This window comes from Boeremia exigua, assembly GCF_020726555.1.
Source record: "Boeremia exigua strain MPI-SDFR-AT-0100 chromosome Unknown C7974scaffold_3, whole genome shotgun sequence".
In the NCBI taxonomy this organism is placed as follows: Eukaryota; Fungi; Ascomycota; class Dothideomycetes; order Pleosporales; family Didymellaceae; genus Boeremia; species Boeremia exigua.
This window is the reverse complement of record NW_025763520.1, coordinates 2,862,392-2,887,501: the sequence shown is the minus strand read 5'-3', so window position 1 is coordinate 2,887,501 and position 25,110 is coordinate 2,862,392. Positions and strand designations below refer to the sequence as shown.

The 25,110-nt window shown below is 53.1% G+C and overlaps 12 protein-coding genes across 12 annotated transcripts; 4 read left to right on the top strand and 8 right to left on the bottom strand.

Moving 5' to 3' along the window:
- The first annotated feature begins 189 nt into the window (after positions 1 to 189).
- Positions 190 to 1,149, top strand: C7974DRAFT_389209 (uncharacterized protein). The gene is made up of 3 exons (XM_046141338.1): positions 190 to 304; positions 414 to 662; positions 713 to 1,149. Exons 2-3 carry the CDS (start codon positions 471 to 473, stop codon positions 1,046 to 1,048), a joined length of 528 nt encoding a protein of 175 aa, XP_046000816.1. The 5' UTR covers positions 190 to 304; positions 414 to 470; the 3' UTR covers positions 1,049 to 1,149.
- Positions 1,150 to 1,243: 94 nt separating this feature from the next.
- On the bottom strand, positions 1,244 to 3,215 carry C7974DRAFT_138934 (uncharacterized protein). The gene has a single exon (XM_046135541.1). It carries the CDS (start codon positions 2,985 to 2,987, stop codon positions 1,440 to 1,442), a length of 1,548 nt encoding a protein of 515 aa, XP_046000815.1. The 5' UTR covers positions 2,988 to 3,215; the 3' UTR covers positions 1,244 to 1,439.
- Positions 3,216 to 3,817: 602 nt separating this feature from the next.
- C7974DRAFT_449980 (uncharacterized protein) lies at positions 3,818 to 5,168 on the bottom strand (the record flags this gene model as incomplete). Its single annotated transcript, XM_046145725.1, has 3 exons — positions 3,818 to 4,400; positions 4,450 to 4,686; positions 4,745 to 5,168. 3 exons carry the CDS (start codon positions 5,166 to 5,168, stop codon positions 3,919 to 3,921), a joined length of 1,143 nt encoding a protein of 380 aa, XP_046000814.1. The 3' UTR covers positions 3,818 to 3,918.
- A 1,046-nt stretch (positions 5,169 to 6,214) lies between these two features.
- Positions 6,215 to 7,900, bottom strand: C7974DRAFT_138892 (uncharacterized protein). Its single transcript, XM_046135539.1, has 2 exons — positions 7,613 to 7,900; positions 6,215 to 7,553 (listed from the first exon to the last, which is right to left on the bottom strand). Exons 1-2 carry the CDS (start codon positions 7,719 to 7,721, stop codon positions 6,388 to 6,390), a joined length of 1,275 nt encoding a protein of 424 aa, XP_046000813.1. The 5' UTR covers positions 7,722 to 7,900; the 3' UTR covers positions 6,215 to 6,387.
- A 943-nt stretch (positions 7,901 to 8,843) lies between these two features.
- C7974DRAFT_138889 (uncharacterized protein) lies at positions 8,844 to 9,634 on the bottom strand. The gene has a single exon (XM_046135538.1). It carries the CDS (start codon positions 9,366 to 9,368, stop codon positions 8,892 to 8,894), a length of 477 nt encoding a protein of 158 aa, XP_046000812.1. The 5' UTR covers positions 9,369 to 9,634; the 3' UTR covers positions 8,844 to 8,891.
- A 1,295-nt stretch (positions 9,635 to 10,929) lies between these two features.
- On the bottom strand, positions 10,930 to 12,648 carry C7974DRAFT_138898 (uncharacterized protein). Its single transcript, XM_046135540.1, has 2 exons — positions 11,630 to 12,648; positions 10,930 to 11,581 (listed from the first exon to the last, which is right to left on the bottom strand). Exons 1-2 carry the CDS (start codon positions 12,617 to 12,619, stop codon positions 11,282 to 11,284), a joined length of 1,290 nt encoding a protein of 429 aa, XP_046000811.1. The 5' UTR covers positions 12,620 to 12,648; the 3' UTR covers positions 10,930 to 11,281.
- A 1,665-nt stretch (positions 12,649 to 14,313) lies between these two features.
- Positions 14,314 to 14,738, top strand: C7974DRAFT_410738 (uncharacterized protein; the record flags this gene model as incomplete). The annotated part of the gene is made up of 2 exons (XM_046143491.1): positions 14,314 to 14,510; positions 14,699 to 14,738. 2 exons carry the CDS (start codon positions 14,314 to 14,316, stop codon positions 14,736 to 14,738), a joined length of 237 nt encoding a protein of 78 aa, XP_046000810.1.
- A 388-nt stretch (positions 14,739 to 15,126) lies between these two features.
- C7974DRAFT_304102 (monooxygenase) lies at positions 15,127 to 16,450 on the top strand (the record flags this gene model as incomplete). The annotated part of the gene is made up of 2 exons (XM_046137967.1): positions 15,127 to 16,063; positions 16,122 to 16,450. The coding sequence occupies 2 exons, from the start codon at positions 15,127 to 15,129 to the stop codon at positions 16,448 to 16,450; spliced, it is 1,266 nt and encodes a 421-aa protein (XP_046000809.1).
- Positions 16,451 to 16,465: 15 nt separating this feature from the next.
- On the bottom strand, positions 16,466 to 18,163 carry C7974DRAFT_138856 (uncharacterized protein). The gene is made up of 4 exons (XM_046135537.1): positions 18,110 to 18,163; positions 17,746 to 18,049; positions 17,512 to 17,687; positions 16,466 to 17,419 (listed from the first exon to the last, which is right to left on the bottom strand). The coding sequence occupies exons 2-4, from the start codon at positions 17,787 to 17,789 to the stop codon at positions 16,845 to 16,847; spliced, it is 795 nt and encodes a 264-aa protein (XP_046000808.1). The 5' UTR covers positions 17,790 to 18,049; positions 18,110 to 18,163; the 3' UTR covers positions 16,466 to 16,844.
- Positions 18,164 to 18,393: 230 nt separating this feature from the next.
- On the bottom strand, positions 18,394 to 19,897 carry C7974DRAFT_138831 (class I glutamine amidotransferase-like protein). Its single transcript, XM_046135536.1, has 3 exons — positions 19,786 to 19,897; positions 19,208 to 19,608; positions 18,394 to 18,984 (listed from the first exon to the last, which is right to left on the bottom strand). The coding sequence occupies exons 2-3, from the start codon at positions 19,550 to 19,552 to the stop codon at positions 18,565 to 18,567; spliced, it is 765 nt and encodes a 254-aa protein (XP_046000807.1). The 5' UTR covers positions 19,553 to 19,608; positions 19,786 to 19,897; the 3' UTR covers positions 18,394 to 18,564.
- Positions 19,898 to 20,530: 633 nt separating this feature from the next.
- On the bottom strand, positions 20,531 to 21,228 carry C7974DRAFT_138806 (uncharacterized protein). The gene is made up of 2 exons (XM_046135535.1): positions 21,036 to 21,228; positions 20,531 to 20,982 (listed from the first exon to the last, which is right to left on the bottom strand). The coding sequence occupies exons 1-2, from the start codon at positions 21,121 to 21,123 to the stop codon at positions 20,831 to 20,833; spliced, it is 240 nt and encodes a 79-aa protein (XP_046000806.1). The 5' UTR covers positions 21,124 to 21,228; the 3' UTR covers positions 20,531 to 20,830.
- A 626-nt stretch (positions 21,229 to 21,854) lies between these two features.
- On the top strand, positions 21,855 to 24,552 carry C7974DRAFT_138774 (BRO1-like domain-containing protein). The gene is made up of 3 exons (XM_046135534.1): positions 21,855 to 23,703; positions 23,751 to 24,153; positions 24,206 to 24,552. The coding sequence occupies exons 1-3, from the start codon at positions 21,933 to 21,935 to the stop codon at positions 24,507 to 24,509; spliced, it is 2,478 nt and encodes an 825-aa protein (XP_046000805.1). The 5' UTR covers positions 21,855 to 21,932; the 3' UTR covers positions 24,510 to 24,552.
- The last annotated feature ends 558 nt before the right edge of the window (positions 24,553 to 25,110 follow it).

Genomic DNA, 25,110 nt, shown 5'->3' with positions numbered 1-25,110 from the left:
TCGGTGTGGAGGTGTGGGGTTGTGCCCAAAAGGGTAATTCCAGGGCGGTTAAACGGTCCGTGACGCATTTAGCCAGGCGCGGAGCGTGCTCGTGGGGGTGAACAGAGGCCGACCATCTTGGCGTGCGGCTTGCAAACGTAAGCCTGCTCGCGTAATTCTGCAATCATATACTGAAAGTGTAAAGGACCTCAGGCAGAGAATATTCGGGATTTGAGGCAGATCATGGTGGAAACAAGATTGATATATTATCCCGCCCTGCTCGTCTACCCTTCTCTTTAGGCATCCAACCTCTATACTTCGTATGGTAAGCTCTTACTTTGCCCCCTGAACAATTAGGCCCTGCCTAGACTTTCCGGTCAAGACAAGGTTTTCTATAAAGCACCTCTAATTGCCTTTCTGTGGCTTTTACCTAGTTATACTGATCTAAGCTGTGCGCACATTCATCATTACGACTTAAAACATCTGCAATCATGATAATCCCTGTGGTTTTTGGTCTGGCCTTGTTGCCATACTTTGGCGCAGCGTATCTCGACGAGCCTCCCACCACCGCAGCTCCCGATACCATTCCGGAATGCTCGCTGTGGCATATTGTCACAGAGACCGACACTTGCGCAAGTATCAGTGCAGACTGGTTCATCACCGAAGCGCAGTTCTCCACTTACGTACGCTTGAGATCCGCATCAGATTCAGTGTGAGACTGAAGTATATACAGAACCCAAGCGTAGCCGACAGCTGCGAGCTCGTCGTAGGAAACTCCTACTGCGTCGAGAAGAACTGGGGCATCCCTGACCCAACTCCTACGAGCACTACTCCGACTCCGACTCCGACTCCAATGTCGCCTGCGGCTTTGGCAGCTTGCGAAGCTGAAGCTGGAGGGTACAAGAGTTACTGTGAGCGTTGTGCTTACCGCTGCACAGATGAAGCCGTGTACTCTGGCTGTTTTGACAACACGTTCAGGACCATCAATTACTACGATAGTCAATGTTGGCAACACGGCGGGAGAGATTGTGAGAACCAGGCAGCCGACATTGTCTGTCCGCGGGGATAAAAGTCAGATTGAAGCAATGTCATTCAGAAGACGTAGAAAATGAAAATTGTGCAAGACCATGCCTTTCATGGATATGAATGTTCCCCGCGTGGTATCGTTATCGCGTGTTCTATGTGCGACAACTACCGCAATGACTGAAAAGATCGCATTGGAAGAGAGATAGCGGCGATTTGGTCGCTTCCATGACTTAATGGACATGTCTTTTATCTGAAGTTACAAGCAAATGATGCAACTATGTGGCCGGTGCTAGCACTGATAGTAGCTGTCTGTCATCCAGGCTTACCTTTGTCTGGGAGCTTGGTAATCATTGTGTATTCTCCGGACGGAGGAGATAGCTTCTTCTTTGAATCGAGCCCTCATGCTCTGCTTTCTTTTCCAGCGCGCTTTTCCGCTAGAACCCTCGATCTATGACTTCCGTTGACCAATATCGTATCTTACCATCGCCGTCGACGCTGACATGGCCACCCTGAATGCCAGTTACATCGATGTGGCCATAGAAACCATCGGATACCCACACGCTGTCCAGGCCTTTCGGGTGCATGAACAATTCTTTTGTATTGGTCTCAGTATCATATACGAGGTTTGTGCCATCAGAGAAGTGCAGGTGTAGGAGGCGCCCGTTGGCTAGCCAATCAACGGATTCGACACTTGCCATCATCCCCCAATTGCTTTCGTCTTCAATCTGATAATGCTGGGTGATTTCGCTCTGGTCCGCTTCAAAGGGTCGCCAAACGTATGCGTCCTTTCCGGCGCAAAGCGCGATCTGTTGACCGTCCGGATGCCATGCAAGACTACGGCACCAGGTGCGGAAGGTCTTAGGACAAGAGGATACTCGCTTTCCGTTCTTCACTTCATGGACAACGACGGTTTGTCCGTTTCCCGTACTCCAGACAATGTGCTTGGAGTCGGCGGAGAATGCCCCCGTCCAGCTCTGTCCACCACCGGTTGTGCTCCACTCAAGTTCGCCGGTCTTTGCAGAGTACATACGCAGGTCACCGTCCCAGGCCACCGAAGCGATGTGATTGTTGTTTGGACTAGTTGCGGACCACATTATAGCATCTGTATGGCCCGAAAGGCGGTGCAGCTCCTGGCTGCTCGTAACGTCCATCACGACGACCTGTGGGAGAAGATTAGGGTCTCTCATGCCTGATTGAGTCGTCTGATTCTTTGTGTGATACAGGAAGAGCCTCCCATCGCTATTGAAGGATGTAGAGCCGAACCCGCCCAATTTGGCATCGTCGAGTATCATGTTGTGTCGGCGGCGGTGGACTGTAGCGACATTGCCAAGGGTGGTCATGAAATCTGCATGCAAAGATGATGCCTTGACAAAGTCCTTGGACCACTCGTGCTTCTTCATAAGATCCGGGAGGATCGCATCGATCGCTTGTTGAGCGAGTGCGGAAGCATCTATTGGCTCTTCTTGGTTTAGCAGTCGCCCCTGCCCGTCAAGCTCCCAGAAGACCAGCTGATTTTTGATTCCGGACCTGCTGCTCTCATCTGAGGTGCTGCAGCAGATAGTGTACGCAGGTGTCGACTTGTCAGTATCCTTCCTATCGGCCAATGGTATCAAAGGAGCGAAGATCAAGTGGCCTGCACCATCCAGCACCTGGCGCAATTCGCGCGAATCGAGATCGTAGACGATAATACGCTCATGTTTCGACGTGATTGCAAGTAGTTTGTGATCGTGGCTGATAGCAGCATAGTAGCTGTCGTACGAGTGCTCCGATTGTCCATCTTTTATCACATTGCTAAAGTCTATGCAATGCGTCTCATCCCCCCAGTGCCTCGGATCTCGAGCGTAGGATGCAGGTATTCCGTGAAGTCCAAAGTCATGCAACGGGTCTGTCGGAAAGGTCCACTCATCAACGAAATCCTTGCGCGAGAAGCACGTCTTTGTCGCTCGAACAGTCTTTGCTGGTGTGGCTTCGATGGTGGTCATTTCGATTCTTGTTTTTCTCGTGCTTTGGTATCGTTCGAGATCGTAGTCGAGGTTTTCATATATAGTTGATGCTGCGGTTGCCTGGAGCTTGTTCGCCACCTCCGTAAGCCAAGGTCCACATGACTTTTACAACATGGCATCTATCAGCAACGATTTAAATCGCGAACAACGCGAGAATGAATCGAAAGTTGTCACTATAAAACCTTAGACAGTAATCCTCGAGCAAGTTCAACTGGGAAATGTATGAGCTGAAACGAAACGCCAATCTCATTGAAAGCCAACCACCCATCGAAGCTCAACCGCTCCGAGAAGCGGGAACAACGAGGGTGGTATAGCAGAGAAAGATGCCAGAATGACTCACCCATCTGAAGCCACTGATAGAAGTATGCCACAAAAGCGGCATGTATCCACAGCAACTCAGAGAAGTTGATTTGGGGCGTTGCCTTTGTTCAGCAGCCATACATCGGCAGATGTTGGGACGAACCCGGCTGCTGAACCCACATCCGAGATTCTCGAATCTCGGATGTGTTACGCCCGTGTGCTAGATGATTGGTAAGTGAGGTGATACAGATCCCCATGGCGAACAATGCGGGGTGCTCAGTCGGCTACGTTTCTAGGCATGTTCATTCGACCACACCTTAGATGCATTGTGGACTACATCAACCAAATGAAAACCTGGACGATTATGGCGATAAGTTCACATTGATGGAAGAGCGATGGATAGCGAAGAGCAAGGAAGAAGGGTCCAGTCGCTCGCTTAGCGCGTCACTTAGCGTGGTTCTAGCGCGTTATTGTCGAGACACACGTAGAGTATCCAGATTACGGACAATGTCCTCCCCAATTTACTCGACCTCGATCGTTGATTTCATTTTCGCCATTTCTCGCATACTTCGTTTCGAACGCCGGACGCGGAATGCCGCCTAGATGGCCTTCACCCCTCCCATGGGTATAACATCTTCACTGCCTTCAAATCGCTCTCCGTCGGCACTAGATTGAAACCAATCATCACCGCATTCTCGATCGTAGCCTCCTTCGGCGGCTCATACTCCTCTCCGCCCTCCTTCCATGCGACAAGCGGCATCTGCGGCAAGCACAAAAGACCACCACTTGCCACGTTTATGACGCTTGGATAGTGCATAATGGACTTCAGATCGTAGTCGCGGTCATGCGTGACAGTGTAGCGATGATCGAAGCCGTCGGGCTTGCCGTCTTGGTCTGTGTGGTGCATGTCGTAGTAGCCTTGGGTTGAGTACTCGTGTGGCACGAAGTTGAGCTGATTCCATGGCCAGAGAAGAGAGTAGATGGGCGATTGGCAGAGCTTGTCCATGGTCATGCTGGTGGAGGTGCGGGCTATCTGCTCGGCCTTGTTGTAGTTGGCCAGGTATTTGCATTCGAAGTGGACGTAGTGATCCCCTGTGTCGACAGTGAGTGGTGGGATATGCGACTGTTACAGGTGACTTACGATCAGGACGCTGGTGCTCGTGTGTCAGCCCAAAGACATGCCCGATCTCATGAGCGGCAATCCAGTGTTGGAAGGCCGGATTGCTGGCGAAAGCCTTACTCCAGCCCATTCGAAGTTGGTTTCTGTGAGGGCGATTGTCCCAGTCTACTGGGTTGTATCCCATCGTTGCGAAGCCTCCCCAGGTCTTGTCAGGTATGATGTCAATTACCAAAGTACCGCTCGGAACCTTAGGATTCCCTGGAGTGATCAGTGTCGACCTTTGCGTCGATCGCACACTAACACGCTCTCAACTCACATTCCTGACGATCCTCGTCGAGCCAGCAGAAGATCGTCTCTTCACCATCCACGTGTTCCGACAACCCTCCGAGACGATGGCCTACATCAGGCCCACCGGCGCCCAGTAATTCGTGCCACACCTCCCAGCCGCCTTGGATGACTTCTCTCAGTTTCTCTCTGGTTTCAGAGTTGGACCAGCAGTACTTGATCTTGACAAGACCTGCATCATCCTTCGGCCACGGCTTTATGGGACTTGTGCCTCCAAGTACATGTGCCCAGCCCATCGCAGGGTTAGCATCATGCTGTAGCACTGCTTCTTCGAGCAAGGTGGCATTGTCGGTGTACTTGAAATCGTTGAAAGGTGGGATACAGGACACTGTGATGGTCACGAGGGCTGCCTGTAGCAGCAGTACGCGCCAGAACCACGCAAAGGATCGCGACATCTCGAATTTGAAGTTGTTGTAAGAGGAAGGTCGTTTAGACGCATTTCGATCCAATCTGTTACATTTCAGCGCAGTATTTCTGCGTGAATTGGCCTTTGAGGAACGTAGGTGAAGGTAGCGATCCGAGATCGGAGCTTCTTCATCCACCCATTTTAGCCATCTGCCATCGTATTATAGCAAAACTGCCACACCATCGCCGTAATCTCCAACAACGGACCCCAACCATCACCTCCCCCCAGTCAACCCATTCCAAGGCGCCTCTTTCCTCCCCTCCCCAAGCCACGCACCCAACCTCTCTTCCTGCTGCTGCCGTCTCTCAGCTCGACGCGTCGCTTCTACGCCTTGTTGCTTGTTTGCGGTTGCCGTGCGGGGCCGTGTGTCGAGCTGAATGGTAATGATTTGAGATGTTTTGGTGGGCTGCAGCGGATTAGTGGACTGAAACGAGGAGGGTTGTAAGTGTAATTACTGCGCCTGAGCCCATTTTTGGAAGGAAAGAAGGTTTTAAAGGCGTGGATGTATTTGGGTCGTAGAAACCGTAGAAGTAAGGGTGGCGCTGAGAGTCGTGTCGGTTGCGAGTGCCAGTGTTGATACGAACTGGTTGTTTTGGCCCTGAGCTACGATGAGGTGTTGCTTGTGTCTCCGACTAAAGGTGGCAGAATCTTTAAACCTTTGCAGAAAGACTAGAACACAGTGAATTCACCAGCGCCGGCGACCCGGTGCACCGCGTTCACCAGACTGAGGACTCGGGCGGGAATTTCCAATACTCGGTTCAACTTCCATCGCCAGATGTGGCTCTTGGCTGTTTGCTCGTGTTTCAGGTGATCTGTAGTCTGGGTGTGGCGAGTACATGGATCTGCTATCGGGAAGGTGGTCATAGCAACGGTACGTAAGTGTAAGATGGCCCCATCGGCGCGATTACTCGGGCTCTAGAACATAAGTGGGTGCGGTCAGATCAACATAGTGCCTTTCACGTATTCTGTTGAGACGTCACGTTGTTCTAGGTGAAGGTCAAGAGTGGCATCTCTTGCCGACAAGTCTTAATCATATGTCCAAGCACGAAGAAGAGCCTTTGTAGTCACAATGCCCATGAATTCGCATAATGCAATACGTGTATATCAGACCCTACCATTATACATTATGAGGTGCATGAAGTTATCGCAAGCCGTGAGCTTACCCGAAGCTCGCAGATGGCGTCCGGGACGACGAATCTTCGAAAACTCTAGTAGTAGATCTTCGCATCTCCATCGAACGCATTACCCAGGTCGACATTACAAACTCTTATGGGCGATACATCGTCCTCTGGAATCGTGCTCATGAACCGGTCCCACGACACCTGGTCGTCCATTAGCGACTGCAGAGTCGCATTGTGATGGTCTTTATAGTCTTTGCGAGGCGCCTGCGGCGGACTCGATGGAAAAGCGATCTTTTGGAAAGCTAGCTGTGCCAGCGCAGCTGCGTTATCACCCCATCTGTAGTATTCAAGGAGATCCTGCAGATGAGGTTCCGCTCTATTTTCCGGGTAGCCTTCAACTCGCCCAGTATTGTGCTGATTCCAACCAAACTCTCCCCTCAGCTGAGGTTGGAGGTGCAATATCTTACGCCACTCTGATTGAATAGCCGGTCGCTGAAGGAGAGAATAGATGACATTGCTTTGGCGCCAGTCCATCATAGTCTTGCCATCTTTCTCGAAATGCTGTGCGATGTGATTACATCGTTCTTGCCAACCAGTGCTGAAATGCGTGCAAAAGCCACAACCCCAACCAGTACGAGTCTGACGCTCCTGCTTCGCACTTTCCAAGTGTCCGTGTAATTGGCAAGTCTCGCAATTGTGGCGTGTCTCGTGATGATGCACAAAATCCTTGTCGAGAAAATAGAGTGCGCTGCAAAGATTACACCAGAACGTAAAGCGCCGCTCCTGAAAAGTTTCCTCGTGACGTTTCCAGTCATACTTCTCGACAAAGGGCTCTTCACAGGAGGTGCACCAGTACCGTGGTTCTCTTTGCGTTCGTCGATTGCGACGCCTCCGCGAGACACATGTTGCAAAAACATCTCTCTCCGGAGTAACCTGGCGTTTCACTGTCTTCTTCCGTGGAACCGATGGTGTTGGCGATGTAGGACTCTCAGTAGAACTGGCCGCAAATGGTGATTGAATCGGCATCAAAGCACCAAGGCTAGCCCCACTGTATGATTGCTCGGATATATTTGACCAAGTCGAATTCGTTGAAGCCATGGATGATCGTGTCTGCCATTGTGGATATATGCCCACATTGGTTGCGATTTGTGGGTTCGAAGAGAACGAAGACTGCGTCGACGTCGAGTGATGTCGCCGATGTGATGGTGGCAGATACTCTACGGTTGGTACGGGCCAGAAAGCTGGTTGCTGATCTGTATAGTCAAACTGTTAGTTGTCTGATCTTACATGTTCCGGAAATAGGACATCATACCTGTGATAGTGTTGTACCACCAGCCGTCATCTTGCTGTGTAATCGAACGTTGTTGTCCATCAATGAACTCGGCATTGGGGAATACAATCTCATCCATGTTCATATCCATTTCTGCGACGCTTGCTGTCTTGATGCTGTGGGCGAGCCTGCGCCAAAGTCTGGGGTATTAATGCTCGTAGTATGAATGCATGTACAACACGCTTCGCTTAGAGGCGGGGAATTAAATATCGACCCAAGGAAACACACACATACAGTCACCGCTGGAATTAGACGAAGTGATCACTCCTTGCCTCATGGTGACCGATCTTAATAGCCCCGTGCTGGAGTGACTGAGGCAGCAAGATGCTTCCCAAAAGGGGTTAGTCGCAAGATGTTCACCTGAAACGCGACCGCGAGGCGCGACTCTGACAGCGGGCGTGTTTCGTTTCAAACGTCACCGCACGGAGCCCCAACGATGACGGTGGTTGGTCACTGAAGGACCGCACAGAGGCGCAGTGTGTTTTGTGCGGCTGCACATATCGTGCATGCGTTCGTTTGCCTGCCGGGGCGAGTAAACAGACGCGGGCGGGTGATGTTCAGGGAGGAGGCCGGACAGGCAGCCGCGTCGCGTTCGCCACCCCAACTGTCGTCATCGAGCATGTAGGAATGCAGTGCTTGGCTTTTCTACTCTCCGCTCTACACATGTGCCCACATGGTATTGTTGTGAGCGAATGTGCCCGAATGTGCCCAAAGGTTGGCGAGGGAACACAAGATTATCGATGTACCCTTCAACCGGGTACCCTTTGTCTGCGACCCTGCACTCGATCACTGTTCACCAGAGCCTCGAAGTGCGGAGCACCCCGACGTGGGGACAAAGCCTATAACCATTCATCCCTTTGATGAACGGCCGTCAATGCCAAATGCACCGAGGGCCTGAGCCAAGGACGCGGATATTGTGGATACCTCTCTTCACATCTCATTCGCCCAATTGCCGGCTTCAACACATTAATCGTGCCGCAGATACCTCACATGCTGCCTACACCGGATTCTCATTAGGGATAGCTTCAGGACTTGGCCCGAATCAACGAAAAAGCCAACTCAACAATGTTCATTCTCTTGTGCCCGTTCAACAACTCTGTCTCCTAGTTCAACATCTCGGCGCTTGTTGCTTATCCCTTCTCCGAATCGATAGGCTCAGTCAATGATATCGCGAAGCGCGGGACTGGCAGCTACCCCACGATCGATCCAGCGCTGCATTTCTCATTCCCAATTGCTGGCTACACTTCCTGCTTCTTGTCATCTAGGGTTCTAGATCCGTCGAGGGGCCTGGGCCCGTACTGGTCTCTCCTTTCATGCTGAGCGCGCTTGAGCTTGTAAGTCTCCTGAAAGGACTCAACATGCTGCTGCCACATGTCGTTGCTGAGCCAGAGCCGCAAGGAGTGAGGTAATCAAGGCGACAGTCGCAGCTAGCGTCCTGTGCGAACAGGCTCTGGCAGTAGAGGATGCTATGACGAGACAGGAGTCTCGCCTTTAGCGAATAGCTGCTAGAGGAGGGACTGATGCACAAGCTTGTGACGGAAGTCGCGGAGGCGCGGCGCGGTTGAAGGCAACGGGCTCGGCGTAGGGTGGAGCATGCGACGATTTTGGAGAGTGTGGTTCTACAATGAGCCGTTGCGGGAAGCAAGAGAGTATGAGTAAACATCTCCAAAGCCATGGCCATCAGCGGGACTGAAAGGTTGCGCGGTACCTGGAGCTCAATGACACTTCCGGGCAGCATGGGAGCTGGTGCAGACTTGCAGGGAGGCGGGGTCGAAGTCGGTCGTCTGGAGACGCTCTCTGTGAAGCCGATGTGAGCAGCGCTGCACTTTCAATAGCTGGCCCATGCTCATGTGAATTGCTCCGAGTAGTCCATTGCCAGCAGGCTTACATCAAATGCAATCGCCGGACTGCCTGGAACGTTGCTTTCAGGGTGCACTTGTGGTCCATGATCCCCCTCCTCCACTTCCAAGTCTTGCTGAGTGGGGCGTCTTGGTGTTGTGCAGCTGCACGGCTGCTTCCCCTGCCACTCCGAACCATCACCACTTCACCACCGTAAATTTCAAAATCGCGCCTGAAATTGTACCACAGTCCCGCTTCTTTGACGAAGTCTCCAGCACACCATCTCCTTCATCACTCTCTTTTCGCCTCGCTGGCCGCCTTGCATTCGTGCTTCCGAGCCGCCTTGCCTTCATCACCCCACTAACGCCAACATCTTCAGATCAGCGTCTGCCCGTGACGAGCTTCAGCAGGCTACGTCGTCTTACTTCTGTGTCAATGGGCGCTGAATGCGATCAGAGGGCGGGCCTTCCTCAGAGACTTTGTGCGAGGCGGCGTTGCCTCAGCACTGTGACCACGCAAGGTGATTGAGGGGAACAGGTCCACCAACTTACCAGCAGACATGCAGATAAGTTGCAGATACCCGAACGCAAAGACGGGTTTACTTGATGTCGGCCTTGAGCTTGGCACATATACGCGCGCTCTTTCCAGCCTCACCCACCCTACCTGCCTTTTTCGGCATGATCCGCATGGCGCACGAGAACACCTCGCAAGAAACAACCTTCGCATTGCATCACGCCATCAAGGCATCGCGCCTTTGATCAGCGCGGCATTCGCAGATGTGATAAGCTGACGACGTCGGAAGCCTCCCCTATGCACGCAAGCCAAGATGGGAACCTGCGCGGCCGCCGCGGCTTTGTCGAGAATGAAAACGAGATACTTTACCGAACACGTCAACCCCGTGAACATGAATCAAGAGGTTCGACGCTCGCTTCGGGAGGGAATGGTGCCTTCGCACCGCACCATGCGGCGAGGCGAACACCAGTTGACATGGTCTGATCAGTCGGCGACATGATGAGGGTGCCACAGCTCGTAGAGAGATGACCGGAAACGGCCATGCTATACCTTGTTCGAGCTTTCCTCGAAGACACACCTGCCCTCGAGTCGGGCATCGGCCGTTGGAATGATCACCGTATGCGCGGAAGCCGCTCTTCGTCAGGCAATGCGAACGAAACGACGTCGACCAGCTGCTCCCAGAAGAAGAAACAGCAGTACAATGTCGGCAGTCCTCTGGCAGCTTACATCATCTGACAATGCCTGTTGCTGACAAAGAAAAACTCGGGATTCGACGTCTTGGGGATGGCCGGTCCAAACCAAGGGATAGGAATGACTTGAAAGAAGCATGAAGAAGACAAGACAAAGAAGACATGGATATTGATGCCTCGACAAAGACCACTAATATCAAAAAGAGTCGAACAAAGAGCAGCTGTAAGAGAATCCTTGGCACATGATGGCTAGGATTGGCAGCTCTCGATCGCCGCTGGCGATGAGCTTCACAAGGGCTACCGGGATAAAGTCAATCAGCCACTCAAGGATCCACTGGCTGGAATATCAGACCGAGTTGTGGTGACAGCGCATTGTGACCGGAGGCAGGCGGAACTCGATCCAACAAATCATGTGTGCAGTCCAATCAGCAACGATCTTTGGCCTTTGCTTGAGCATTAGCAAGGGTCGTTCGAGTAGGCGGCGCATGTTGCGCAGTTGCTCAACAGTACTTCAGGCCATCTCTTCATCAACCGATTCAGTGCTGTGCACTACGCCTCCAGGGCCGAACTAGAGCGTTCATTGTGTCGACCATAACTTCATCAATACTCTTCAGCTTCTTGGAAACTCGGGAACAGGCAAGAGCTCTTCCAGCCGCTGTGCAACCGCTATGCATCGCTCATTGAAAGGCTCGACGCAGGCTTGTAGCAGCGTCGTCCAGTCGCTCACATCCTGCAGCTTTGTGCCAATAAGTGCCAAGCGAATATCTTCATGTGTCTCGTCCGAGAAGCCAGCTTCGACATCGAGGCTCTTTATGACGCCGTGATGCACATTCATGGTGATCTCGGGTCCATCAACGAAGTCGAGCTTCACATCAAACTGCGGTGTTTGTGCCCACATCCAGTCTTGTGTCTGCATCTGTCAGCAATTGTCTTACACGATGCAATTCGAGAAACTCACACGAAGCTCATCGTAACCCTTTTTGACGTCAGGAATGTTCAGATACTCGTCGCCGACGGTCGTGGCAACGTCAATCTTGCCGACGTTGGCATACATGGCCGCGAAGACATCCTGCAGGCGCTTTTGATAGGCTTTCAGATCTAAGCCAATATTTGAAACGGGTGAGCTGACGCTCTCAACGCCCTTTGCCTCGATATTGTGCTTTGCTGGAGAGCGTAGGTACTGCGAGATGATGTGCAAGTTCGGTGACTCGAGAAGCGTTGTCGCGTGGTGCAAGGCTCTTTGCCGTGTGAGCTTGTATGCCGACCCAGAAACTTTCAGCGGCTTCGGTATGCTACCATCGACTGTATACGGCGTGCGATGCGTGTCGTCCGGGTCGGATGGGCGCTTCTCATGCCCTTGATCAAGGACGATGTCGTGTCGTTCATTGACCCTGGCTCGTGCAATACCCTGCTGTCGCAGCGCACGCACAACCATCTCAGCATGTTTGTCTCTAGTGAACTCAGTTCGTGGGCAGATGATGCTCCAATTGAGATTTCCTTCGTCGTGGAAGACAGCACCACCACCTGAACGCCGTCGCACAAGATCAATGGCGCCTATTCCGGGAGGCTCCGTATCTAGTAGATCCTTTGTGCCAGATGCAGCGTTGAGGATGCCTAGGTTGACCTCACTCCATGGGTTCTGGTTGCGCCCAATCACTACGCACGGCCTGTTCACATACAGGAAGAGGATCGTGCTGTCCGGCGGCGACTTGCGCAGGATGTGGTCTTCGATGCTGAGGTTCAGATACGGGTCGCTACTGCGAGAGATGTAGCTCTGCAGCTTGTTGGAGGGGTTCGAAAGGTTCTCTGTGAACGACGAATAAGCTCGGCGCGTGTGCGTCGACCTTCGCAGCGATGTTGCAGGCGGTACATGACGATGCAGGGAGCTGCAACATCGATTGGAATCTCTGGAGAGCCATAGCAGATACAGACCTCTTGAGGGTGCCATTGTGCTCGCTCGCAGGACTGGTGTTGAAGTTGAGAAGCTCCACAGGATGTGAGCTTCCGCCGCGCCAAACCCCTGCCGGGCGGCGTTCGGCCCCACGCATCATCATCCTTCTGGGCCTGAACGTCAAAACTCAGACTTCAACCCTCGCGTTGATGAAAGGAGCTTTTGACGCGTCGTCATCAAAGCCACAAGACAACACAGTATGACATTTCTGTCAGATTCATCTGCTACACGTAGATCATTCTTTTCAGTGCGTCGTCTGTCTCCACAGGGGTTCCAGCGACGCGACGCCTCCTTACTCCACTGAGCACAACATTGCCCATATCGAAGTGGCATTCCAACCACTACATGGCCTACTACATACTACCACATGAACCTACTACATAAAAGGTTTATGTCACTCATTTAACAGTAGCAGACCTTGTCGTCGAGCATATCGCTGCCATGATGGCTATCACATCACGAGGCACGGTCGAACACGAAATATTTCTCTCCTTGTCCTCTTATTTTTTTCACATTTCATTGTCAATACATCAAGGAAAGAGTCTCTCGGATCTAGAGACACCCCGTTCTTCGATATGGGCTTTGATTACCGATCGATGTTACAAGTACCTTTCACAGCGCAGACACATGGCTCTGCTCGCTCCTCCGTCTCATCTTCTTTTCTCCTTCCATCTCAGTCATCTCCTTGATGCCAGTCTTAAGTAAGTTTCCTCAAAACATCGGAGCAGGCTCGGCGGATCGGATCGCTGTTGATAAGAGCCACACGCCGGCGCAACAACGGCAGATAACCATGGGACGGTGCACTCGAGTGCAAATGCGTTGCTCTGGAGTTGAATCGTTATAAGTCGTTCAGTCGAGCCAAACAAGTTCACGGTAACGAAGTCCAACATTGTCATCGATACCCCAGGAGTTGCTGGTGCCTTGTCGGATCAGTCTTCGCGTCGGTCACACCAAGGGTTGTGCCTTTCACCTACTTCACCCACAACAACGAGCGACGGCTGTTCCTTTCGCGCGTACAGCCTTCGCACCGAAAGTTTTCTATCAGGAAGGGAAGAGCTGGACTACGGTTATATTAAGTCCAAAAAGCTATCTATTTCCATCAAGACAAGCAAGACATCTCAGTGGTGTGGTGGTGATCGCTTCAAACCGATCTCTCCTCCGCGCTCCCTGGTTCGATTCTTACTAACAGCACTTACAGGGCACTATCGGGGCTCGGGCGGTGATGACCCTCTGTCGGTAGCAGGTAAGTCAGGTAAGTCTAACGGTGAGTTTGGCCCTCAGAGGTGAACTAACCGATAGCTGTCGCGGATGTTGGGGGTTTTGGGTATCTCGCAAAAGTAAGTTACATCTGCACACTCCAGGTTTGAACGAGAACCACCTACTATTGAATGTCTTCTTTTTTTGCGTCTTTTTGCGCTTCTACAAGCTCAGCCTCGCGCCAGGCTCAAGGCGCTGCAACCACAGAGAAATGGGTTCTTTGGTCTTTGCATGCTGCAGCTGCTTGAAGCAAATGTGCAGCATGGCACGACTGATAGCATGAATGTAGTTGATGCCAGGTTCCGGCGGTGAATCTGCTTGTTGTTGTTTTTGCTGCCCTTTGCTGCCCGCTCGCGCTCAACTCGCTCCCCTTCCGCTCTCCCACAACACACACAGCACCTACAACCATCACAGCCACCATCACCACAACCATCATGCTCTCTTTCCTCCGCAGTCTCTGCTGCCTGGGCTCCTCGCCCTCCTCGCCGACCACCCCTCTGCCGCCGCCGCGCCCTCATGCCGGCCCGCGTCCTGGCCCGCGTCCCGCCGCCCTGCCCGCCATTGCTTTCCTGCCGGTGCAGACCGGGCGAGTGCCCAGCGCACTGCTCGTGAGGCGCAGCCTCGCTGGCCAGTAAGTCGTACCCTACACCATGCCTTGTTGGCATTCAGATCAGGAGGAGCAGCCTCAGAGGGATCCCAGGCTGCATGCTGTCTGAGCTTGCAAGGCGCTGCATCAACCCGAAGCTCTTCGCGTCACCTTGACCGAGCTCTAGACACAGACGCAGCAAATTTGTATATCAAATACTGACATCGATACAGCCCCGTCCCCACCAACATGACCGTGACGATCCCGGCCTGAGGGCACAATGGCGATCGAGGAGGCGACCGAGTAAGTGACCTCTCTAAGATGCGAACACATTTCGCTAATGCACCCAGAAGTTTGATACCAAGAAGAACCCCACAGGGGAATGAACAATTTTCTCACGCCTATATACTTTTTGCATGGTCTCTGTGTTACCGTGATATCACGCTAATCCTACAGTTGAGGCTGAATTCTTATGGCAACGCTAATTCGGTTCCCCACGTCCGACTCCGACATTCCTGTAATATGACAGCACGAACGCTTCGAGGACCCGATATCTCGGTAGTTATATTTAATGCTAACAGGCTATAAGATCACTACCCAGCAACAACATCTCGCCGCCCACACGAAGCCAGAATCGAGATCATTGCCAGTTCCACACACCATGGCTATCGCAGCACCAAGCTATGAACAGCTCCCAATCGTCATATCTGGGGGCGGCTGCGTCGGCCTCTTCCTTGCTCTTCTTCTCGCCCAATCGCCCATACCAAATCGCGTCATCGTCGTCGAGCCACAGCACCCAGATCCAAGTTCAACCCGCGCAATGGCTCACCAACCGCCCACCTTCCCTCTTTTCGCACAGATTCCTGGGCTCCTCCCTGAGCTCATCGCCGCTGGCTCCCTCAGCTCCGGCCTATGCTTCCGCACGAGTGTGAAGAACGGGAGTCAGGTGATCGCCAGCAAGACATTCAACAACGAAGGGGAGGGGATGAAAGGCAAGGGCCAGCTACTCCTCCCGCAGGGCAAGTTCCAGAAGATCCTCATGGAGCGACTAGCGAAGCTAGAGGATAGGGCAGAGGTCAGACTGGGCTGGAGTGTCGAGGGCTTTACACAGTCCGACTCCAGCCCCTCAATCTCAGTCCAAACTAGCAGCTCCACAGGGCAAACAGACTCCATCTCCGCCGTCTATCTTGTCGGCGCCGACGGCGCCCACTCGCGCGTCCGCAAGTCCGCCGGCATCGAGCTGCAAGGCGAAACCCTCGACCGCCAGCTGGTCGCAACCGATCTGCGCTTCCCCTTCACAGCCCACGGCTTCGCCGACGCAAACTTCATCGTCGACCCCGAGCACTACGGCCTCATCGGCCGCATCGACAACACCGGCCTGTGGCGCGTCAGCTACGGCGTGCCCGCCTCGGTCTCCGAAGCCGACATCGCCGCCACCGCGCACGAGAAACTGCGCGCCATGCTGCCGAACCGCGGCGCAGACGCACACGGCGCGGACGCCTTCGAAGTCGTCAGAATCGCGCCGTACAGGGCGCAGCAGCGCTGCGCGACCTCGTTTGTCCAGGGCCGCGTGCTGCTCGTCGGCGACGCTGCGCATCGTACGTCGCCTGCCCTCGTCCCATCCCGCGCCGCCCTCGCCGCTGCTGACTCCCACAGTAACAAACCCGTATGCGGGTCTCGGTCTCGCGTCAGGCATCGCCGACGCCGACGCCCTCGCGCCGATCCTCTCGCATATCCTGCGCGGCAGCGCCACCGACGCGTCGCTGCTGCTGTCCTCGTGGTCTGCGGCGCGGCGCAAGACGTTCGCGGATGTCGTTGACGGGCCGAGTCGCGTGGCGTATGCGCGCGTGCGGAGCCGGGTAGATACGCAGGAGGATGTTGAGGAGCTGGTGGCTAGGGACGCGGTGGTAAGGGGGCTCAGGAGTGGGGTGCCTGTGCTGCCGGGGGGGTTGAGGACGGTGGGGGAGGAGCTTGAGGGGTGGTGAGGGGGGAGAGGAGAGGCCGGGGGGGTGACGGAGGTATCTAATGCATAGGGGAATGTTGAAAATTCCCGGTGGGCTTTGGAGGGGTCTTGCGATGAGGATTGCGTGAGGAGATGGGGTGGCATGGAGCGATGTGAGGAGTTAGGCCCGATGAAGAGCAAGCTGGATACCAATGTTTTTTGAATGCCAACTAATAGCATGATGGCTCTGAGAGTCGACATGCTTTGAGAAAATTCATTGTGTGGCATTCTGTGGAGGACTTGATGAAGGACTTGCATCCATGATACAATTCGTTTGCCATTGATCGAGAAGCCCTGCTACGCAGCACGGTCGTCACCTAGACACCTGTTCACCACTGCCCAGGTTGCCCTTGCCCTTTTCGCCGCCGGCTTGGCCATCATTCGTAGAACCCATAACCCGTCTCCTCGCTGAACCCTACGTGGGGTTTCCCGCAGGCCCTCTTGTCCTCGTCCGAGTCGTGTTCAGAGTAGCAATGGGTACTGCGCCGGAGAGCAGTCTTTCCTTTATCCAAACCAACCTGGAGGATGCCCATGTTGACACGCAGAAGAAATTCGGTTGGTAATGAGCGCTGCACACTGATGCTGAGCATGTCACGGGCGGACTGAACTCGATGCGAGATGCATTGCCGATTGCGATTCTTCTCCACGATACACCACTCCATGCGGTACTCGTCTGCTAGCTGCTGCAGAAAAGGGTGGCGTGGGGGCAGGTTAGCGTAGGCGTAGCGAACGACTTCGGTCCATTCTGGTGTCCAGGAGAACTGAAGAACCTCTTGTACTGCGCAACCGAAGGCACGGGCGAGATACTTGTCCCCGAAGACGATGGCTTTGACGTATCCAAGAACGATTGTGAAGACGTTCCTCGGAACACCCTCGGGTTCGGTACCCTCCAACATGCTAACAGTGAGCTTAGGTAGCGTACCTGCGTAGATCCAGTGTGCAAACAGATCGACTAAGTCTTGTGTTAGCGTTGCGTCCAAGCATTACACCAATCGCATTCGAATCAACCAAGTAGCTTGACAGTCGATATAGTCAATTACTTACAAGTCTCGACCTCAACGTCAGCCAAAGCTAACACACCATCCTCGGCTTCCTTCCACGGGCCGCTGAAGGCGTTGCGGAAGAAATCTGAGGAATGAGCCAGAGCATCTTGATGCAGACAATATCGTTTTTGTTCAGGTCCAACTATGACAACGACGGTTTTCCCACGAAGAGCAGGCCTAATACAGTGGTAAGCGATCTCGGTGGACTAGTGGAGAGTGAGCTGATAAGACACACCCCAGCGCAAGCTTTCTCCGCGTCGAGGTTTGATGTTGACGCATGTTACAGGATGTTTCGTACAGAATTGGGCAAGAAGCTGGAGCGTGGAAGGAAGATGGAAGGAAAGGTAGAAGATCAGATGGAAGCTTGCTGATGAGGTGGACAGGCAAATGGGTACACGCGTTCGGCAACGCAACGTTACGCTGTCACTTTTCCTGCAAACGAACATGTCAACAATACAACCATTAGACCGCGTTCAAATCCACCTCTTGAACCTGGGCAGCTCAACCGTCTCTGCGACTCGTGCACGGATTGTATCAAGCTTTTGGAGGCAATTGCGGTCAGTATCCTTGGTAGCCCAGATTTACTGGAGTCGACGCACGTAGAAGAGAAACAAACGAGCGCGATTGCTAAGATGATCGTACACATGTCGATGTTGGTATGTGGTAGAGATTCTCGACCTGATAGTAGCGAATCGACAACAGGGTTTCGCATTTCTAGGAATCTCAGAGCCTGCTGATGAGCTAAGAAAGGATCTGCGCTTGTCGAAAATCAGTCGAATCAGCAAGAGACTCAACACAGTTGAATGATGGCAATGATGTTGGACCAAAATACGTGTATTGTGCTGGAGGAGCGCGGTGATGGCGCTCAACTCCCTGATCGCTATCTGTCGATCTGAGCACTTCGCCCTCGAAACTCGTACAACACAATATTACAGCCATATAATACAATAATAAAAACCTCTGTATGTGCCCTTCTTCTGCACTAGAGAGGGGTGGAAGAGCCTGCAAGAGTTGGGAAAGTCCATAACGCCAGAAATGCGAAATCAAAAAGTCGTCAATAATCGAAATTGTCCAGCGATCCAATTCCAGCGGCGGCTAAAGCACACTCGACCGCCTCGTGGCGGTCCCAGAAGAACTCGCGCATCCAAGCGGCGATCATATCGAGGGCGGAGACCGCATTCGAGCTAGTCCAGATCTTCTCATGTCGGTTCCAGGCCTTGGTTTGCCATAACGTGTCTGGATAGCGCTGCTGCAGAGCGGGGATCAAACAGCGTGGTGCAGATGCTCGTCGCTCCCACAGTAAACCAGTTTGAGCCAGGTGCAAGATACCAGATGAAACGCTGAAGATGGCATGGAGATCGGGGCTTGAGCACTGTAAAGCGAGGAAGGATGTTGCTGCATCCGATAGCTCCCGTGTGGAGAACGATCCGGGCAAGATGAGCACATCGAACTGCGGTGCGTTTGCAAATGAGTTCTGATACAGTCAGCAATTGCGCTTTTGAACTCTTGCTTGCGGAGGACGGTAGGGTAGGGTATGTGTTAACCTTTATCTCCCTGCCAGAGACTCTAAGATGACCAGAACGGTCAGGTACAGGCGAATCCGGCAAGACCAGGAAGTGGTGCTTCTTGACCAAAGGAGTGGTTTGTGGGGCATTGCTGTGGTCGTGTTTGCTTGGAGCAATCCGAAACTAGCTCACCGTCACTGGCATTCGAGCGCCAGAGGTGACTGGAAACGACCCTTCTCCGGTCACACTGACATATCGAATGTCCACTTCATCGACAGCTTCATCGAGCGTACTCGCTGGTGTCTGCAACCTGCTGATCCGATTCCTGCCCAATGTTGATAGAAGGTCGACAGCGGCAAGATCTGAGAGTTGGATCTGGTCTTGGCCAAGGATGATGACTCCGACTCGCAACGAGGATTGTGAAGGAGGTGCGTAGCTGATGCCGAGATCTTCTGCGGATGTTGATGATGTCGTGCAGAAATAGAAGAGATCTTCGTCACTCGGGAACGTTGTATAACCTCGTGGTGGAGACGGCATGAGAGTGTGTGGATGTTTTGTGGAGTGTGTACAGAGAAATGATGACGGGACGGTCCCTAGAGAGGGTGATGGTGAGAAGGGCCTTACATACCGGCTTCGGCTCAACCTTTATATGATTTGGTGAAAGAAGGATGAAGGGCAAACATTGATGGACCAATGCACTCCGTCCAATTGACCGAAGTCCATCAGAGTCGACCGCGTCATTGCTAGCGTTGAGTACTGTACGCGCTTACCTGAAGTTTCCCGCTACACGAGAGATTGCATAGACGAAGTGGCCATTGCTCAACGTGGTGGAGGCTTGTTCTGATGTGCTCCCGTCTTTTCGCGAGGTTCAGCTTCCGAAGCGCATCCTACAACCAACTCTAAATGTGTCATCTCGGCGAAGATCTGCAACGTTCGCATTTCCTGCTCAATAAGCGAACCGTAGAAATATGTCCGAATCTACGATACTGCAGAGTGGTGAAGTCAACACTGCGAATGTTGACTGCCTGATGTAGCGCCTCAGGACAGGTGGTCAAAACGCCCAGGCAGCACAATTCGAACCCATCTGGTTGGAGCAACTGAGGGTCATCGCTCGGGGGTGCGGCGCGAGGGACGGGAGCCCCGAGCGCAGGTAAGCACTTGCTGTTTGGAATGAGTCGAATCTGATTAGACGGTGGCTGAGCCCGTTATTTGCTTGGTACCAGAGGGACAAGCCGGAAGTGTGAGGTAGCGAAGAGGGTGGGGACGGCCATGACGCCTCAGGCACGAGAAGTTTGACGGTCATCTGCCTCAGAAGTTACATCAGCGGGAAATTGTTGCAACAAAGATAGCAGCGGGCATCCCGTAAAGCGAGTCAACTGACAATGGCTGTCTCAATCGAGGTTCCGAGCGAGAATACGCCGGAAGACGGAACGGACAGGCGCTGTCAAGGCTGAATGCCGAGTGTCCGCGACCACAAAAGCAAAAGGCAGCACGTGGACAGTTGCGGCAGCTGCAGCCGTCTTGATTTACAGGTTTCATGATTCCGCAATATGACTGAGAGTGCGCATGCATGTCTGCTGGATTTTCTGTCGCACCTGCAATTACAGGCTATATGAAAGGCGTGCGTCTGTCTTCACGATGCAGCATCTTCACGCGCGATGAGTGAAAACATTCTTTGATTTGCGGTGCCCAACACCATTGTTATATGGGTTGTAGCACAGCAAGAGACTCAGTTGCTACGAAAGATGGTATCCATTGGTCGCTGCCAAAACAACAATACGCCGTAAAGAGATCGCTCGGGCTGATTTGCAGGGTTTAGATGTCCCTAGGAGTGCCATCGGCCTCACCCGACTTAACGGTCTTGCCGGTCTTCTTGATCTTCTCGAGTACGGTCTCGTAGGAGAGCGATTCTTCGGTGACAATGTCGGCGGTCTGGGTTTCGAGGGACACGTTGTACGACTTGACGCCTGCGCTGGTTAGTTGCCACGTTCTGTCGCCAAATGTGCCACAGAGCACTCACCATCGAGCTTCTTGAGCACGCGCTCAACGGCGCCGGAGCACCCGCCGCAGCTCATGGCGATGTTGAACTTGTAGTTGTGTTCGGACATTATGTGGTTTGGTGTGGTGTGTGCGGATTTGGAGGCGTAGGGTACGAGTGCAAGCTGTAGGACTACGGATGTGGGGAGGCGGTAACGGTGGGATGTTGGTGATGTGGAGCTATGAAGGCGTTGCGGCGACGCGGATTATATACACGGACTAGCACACGGCTTGGACAAAGACGGATTGCGCAAGTTTCGTGACTGTGTTGCAATCCGCTACTTACCGTAGATTACTATAGATTGCGGCGACTGCTGACATTCCCATCCAAAGGACGCACAGCTCGGGTTTCGCTGAGACCAGACGCGCTTCAGCGCCGTCCGTTGTTTCAGCACTGACTGCACTGTGGCGCGAAACTTGCTCATTGTAATAACATGGGTCAGAACAGACTACATCAACGGCAACCATACCAAGAAGACACTGTGTTGTTCTCGATGGCGTTCAGGCCTGGAGACTATGGAAGCATGAGCGCAACGCTACATGTTTGGCGCGTGCAAGCCAGTCAACATATGCCTCTGGTGAGCACTACTCTCGCTATAGTGGAATGCGCGACATGATGTTAGCATGCAGCATGCATACGCAAATTATCGTATCAGAGCAACAGCCTTGCACTATTCCGTCGCCTTCACGGGCGCGTTCCTGAACCACAGCTATTGCCCCGCGCATGGACCCCTGCGTGGCGGGGCACACCATGAGGCTCGGCTTGGTTCTGGCCCCGGTGACGTCTTTTCACCTGTAGCTCCAGCGCAACACCAAAACATTTCGTACCATGGCATCGTAAGTAAAGCACGAAACCCTGCGTCGCAGTTTAGACTCAGATATGGACAGCAACATCCTCTTCCTTCCCTTCCGGAAGTCGCATTCCGTTAATCTCACGGAAGCAATCAAGCAGTACATTTCCACCAAATATGACCAGCATCCAGATATGTTCAAGGCAGACCTTGAAACTATCGAGAAGCTGCGTTCTGCCGCAGTGCACGCACAAGAACCGCATCCCAGCAATATCTCCAAGCTACAACAATACGCAGCACAGCTAGTATGGCTGAGTGGGAAGTTCCCCGTCGACATCGGCGTCGAGTTTCCATGGTACCCAGCGTTAGGATACAATACGAGCCGTCCCGTATCGCGCAATAACCTCCGCTACGAACTCGCAAACATCATGTTCAACCTTGCCGCCATGTACTCGCAGCTGGCTATGTCATCGAATCGAAGCACACCAGACGGCCTGAAAGTCGCTGCAAACAACTTCTGCATGGCTGCTGGCACAACATCACATCTGCGAAACACAGTCCTGCCTGAGCTCCGGACCGAGCCTCCAGAAGACATGGATCTCATGACGTTGGATTGTCTGGAGAAGCTGATGCTGGCTCAGGGCCAGGAGTGCTTCTGGCAGAAGGCTGTCAAGGATGGCTTGAAAGATGCTACTATTGCAAAGCTCGCCGCCAGGGTATCAGATCTGTACAACGAGGCGACCGAGGCGGGCATACAGTCTGACTCTGTCAGCAGCGAATGGATACACCATATGACAGCCAAGCATCACCACTTCGCTGCTGCTGCTCAGTACAGGGCGGCGTGCGATGCATTGGAGAAGCGCAAGTATGGTGAGGAAGTTGCGAGATTGAAGGACAGTCTTACTTGCGTCAACGAGGCTCTCAAAGAGCAACGCTACATCAATAAGTTGGTGCTAGCCGATCTCAACGGTCTCAAGAACAGGGTCACTGAGGATCTGAAGCGTGCGGAAAAGGACAACGACATGATCTACCTACTGCCTGTCCCACCGAAAGCAGAGTTGAAAATCCTTGACAGAGCCAACATGGTCGTCTCGAGAGTGCCTAAGGAGATTGCCGACTCGAATGCACTGCTGGGAGAGAAAGGAGAACTTGGGCAAGCGCTGTTCTCGAAGCTCGTACCTTACTCTGTGCACCTGGCGGCTAGCATATACGTCGATCGTCGTGATCGACTAGTAAACACTACCATTGTTGAGGAACTTGAGAATCTGACCACTCAGATCCATGAAGTGCTCCGTAGCTTGAACCTACCAGGCTCTCTGCAGGCTCTCGAGAAGCCTCTCGGTCTTCCTCCAGGGTTGATGACCCACGCAGAGGAGATTAGGCAGCAGGATGGCATTCATCGACTCGAGCGCTCCATGGAGGATACGCAGAAGCTTATGTACAGTGACCAAGCGGTTTACAACGAGGGCGTTGAACTTCTCAAGTCGGAAGCTGTGGAGGACGAGAATGCTCGACGACGCTACGGAACGGCGCTCTGGACAAGACCATCTGCAGAACAGGCTGCATCTAAGCTCTATGGCCAGATCAAAGAAATCGATGGGTATTTCAAAGCAGCGTCAAACAGCGACAACATCGTCAAGACGAAGTTGAGGGAGAACGAGCGCTTCATTAGACTCCTCAGTGGACCCGACCATGATCTGGAGAACTACGTACCTAGTGGCCGCCGGCCAGCTATCACCGGTGACGTTGAGCGGGAAGCAGGCAAGTTGCGCGGGTGTTTCAACGAGGTGAGCCGTCTTGAAAGCAGGAGACGCCGGAAGATTGAGGCCTTGCGAACCAAAGCGAAGCAGGATGACATAAGTAAGTCACCGATCTGTCCCCCTGTCATAGTTTGCTGACGGTGCTAGATCCTGAGTTGCTGCGCGAAGCCGCTCGCTTAGAGCGGGAGTATCCTATGCAGACCATCGAGGCTGTACAATTCGAGGGTCTCTTTGATAGGCGGCTGCAGATGTACGATGCCGATCAAGACATGATCCAGGAAGAAGAAAGGGAGCAGGCAGAAGCGATCAAGCGATTACAAGACGCCAATGCATCCTTCTTAATTGCGCGACGGGGCGATCAGTCTACAAAACAGCGCGAACAAGCCCTGCAAAATCTGGAGAACGCATACTTCAAGTACAAGGAGATCATCTCGAACTCCGACGTTGGCCGCAAGTTCTACAACGACCTTGCTAAGATTGTCAACCGCTTCCGCGACGATGCGCGCGGCTTTGCCTACCAGCGAAAGTCCGAGGCATCGCAGATCGAGAGGTAAGTCCTAGACTATGCACTCAGTTGGCACCATGTGCTGACAGACCTGCAGTGACTTAGCAACTCGAATGAGTTCTCTAAACCTCCAGCAAGCGAACTCGGAGTCGTTGCAGCAGCAGAAGAAAGCCGATGCACAGAATCCGCAATATGGGGCAGATGCCCACGCAGAGACACCTCTTACTGCACCAAAGCCTACCAGGGCGAGTATACCGCCCCCAGGTATGTGGACTCCGGATGTTGGGATCAAGTTCGGTACAGTGGGGGCTGTCCCTACCTCGTCTGGCAATGCAAGACCTACAAATGGTCCTGCACAGGATGGACGATGGGACCCGACTCAGGGACTGAAGTTTGCTTGAGCGGGACACAGAGCGTTGTGGTCCAGACGCTGGGCCTGTTGTGCACCCAGTCCTCCGGTTCGAACGCCACAGTTGATCTGGATACATCAGTTGTAGCAAACTTTAATGCAGTAGGTAGAGGCGGTCGTGACACCTTGATATGATGCAATTGATGGTAATTGCGACCACGATTCCACCTCAGCTTGCAGCTGTAGTCGCGGAAATAGTGGCAGCGGGAAGGGAATCTGCCTTGGTGGACCAATCTGCCTCACAGGGTTGTGGCTGTGCAAACCACAAACGTGCACAACCATTTCAAGTGGACCGCGATATGACTTCATCGGCGAATACGCGTTCTACGGTCTGCGCGCCACAAGAACAGTGATTTAGTTGTTCGAGGAGATTGCACACCAAGCTCTTGGTATTAAAAGGGTGCCGGCGTGAGTAGTGGAATTCTACTCGCGATGAGCGCTCCGTGATATCTCGCCAATTTTCGGTCATATTTGAGCCACAACCAGCATCAATCAGCTAATGCGACTTGAGTACGCAATCCATCCATCACCGCACGATTACACTTTTACCAAGATCCTGTCGAACCACTCGCGCGGTGTTCAAGGGTTGTAAG

Excerpts from the sequence above, each read along its gene's own strand:
- C7974DRAFT_389209 (XM_046141338.1), top strand. The coding sequence starts at position 471 with ATGATAATCCCTGTGGTTTTTGGTCTGGCCTTGTTGCCATACTTTGGC. Across the intron at positions 663-712 it reads AAGCGCAGTTCTCCACTTAC|AACCCAAGCGTAGCCGACAG; the intron begins GTACGCTTGAGA and ends AAGTATATACAG.
- C7974DRAFT_138934 (XM_046135541.1), bottom strand. The coding sequence starts at position 2,987 with ATGACCACCATCGAAGCCACACCAGCAAAGACTGTTCGAGCGACAAAG.
- C7974DRAFT_138892 (XM_046135539.1), bottom strand. The coding sequence starts at position 7,721 with ATGGATATGAACATGGATGAGATTGTATTCCCCAATGCCGAGTTCATT. Across the intron at positions 7,554-7,612 it reads GTGGTACAACACTATCACAG|ATCAGCAACCAGCTTTCTGG; the intron begins GTATGATGTCCT and ends TTGACTATACAG.
- C7974DRAFT_138889 (XM_046135538.1), bottom strand. The coding sequence starts at position 9,368 with ATGCTGCCCGGAAGTGTCATTGAGCTCCAGGTACCGCGCAACCTTTCA.
- C7974DRAFT_138898 (XM_046135540.1), bottom strand. The coding sequence starts at position 12,619 with ATGGCACCCTCAAGAGGTCTGTATCTGCTATGGCTCTCCAGAGATTCC. Across the intron at positions 11,582-11,629 it reads AGGGTTACGATGAGCTTCGT|ACACAAGACTGGATGTGGGC; the intron begins GTGAGTTTCTCG and ends TGACAGATGCAG.
- C7974DRAFT_138856 (XM_046135537.1), bottom strand. The coding sequence starts at position 17,789 with ATGCGTCAACATCAAACCTCGACGCGGAGAAAGCTTGCGCTGGG. Across the intron at positions 17,688-17,745 it reads CGGAGAAAGCTTGCGCTGGG|GCCTGCTCTTCGTGGGAAAA; the intron begins GTGTGTCTTATC and ends CCACTGTATTAG. Across the intron at positions 17,420-17,511 it reads TGACGTTGAGGTCGAGACTT|TCGATCTGTTTGCACACTGG; the intron begins GTAAGTAATTGA and ends CACAAGACTTAG.
- C7974DRAFT_138831 (XM_046135536.1), bottom strand. The coding sequence starts at position 19,552 with ATGCCGTCTCCACCACGAGGTTATACAACGTTCCCGAGTGACGAAGAT. Across the intron at positions 18,985-19,207 it reads GCGCTCGAATGCCAGTGACG|AACTCATTTGCAAACGCACC; the intron begins GTGAGCTAGTTT and ends TGACTGTATCAG.
- C7974DRAFT_138806 (XM_046135535.1), bottom strand. The coding sequence starts at position 21,123 with ATGTCCGAACACAACTACAAGTTCAACATCGCCATGAGCTGCGGCGGG. Across the intron at positions 20,983-21,035 it reads CGTGCTCAAGAAGCTCGATG|GCGTCAAGTCGTACAACGTG; the intron begins GTGAGTGCTCTG and ends TAACCAGCGCAG.
- C7974DRAFT_138774 (XM_046135534.1), top strand. The coding sequence starts at position 21,933 with ATGGACAGCAACATCCTCTTCCTTCCCTTCCGGAAGTCGCATTCCGTT. Across the intron at positions 23,704-23,750 it reads AGCGAAGCAGGATGACATAA|ATCCTGAGTTGCTGCGCGAA; the intron begins GTAAGTCACCGA and ends TGACGGTGCTAG. Across the intron at positions 24,154-24,205 it reads GAGGCATCGCAGATCGAGAG|TGACTTAGCAACTCGAATGA; the intron begins GTAAGTCCTAGA and ends ACAGACCTGCAG.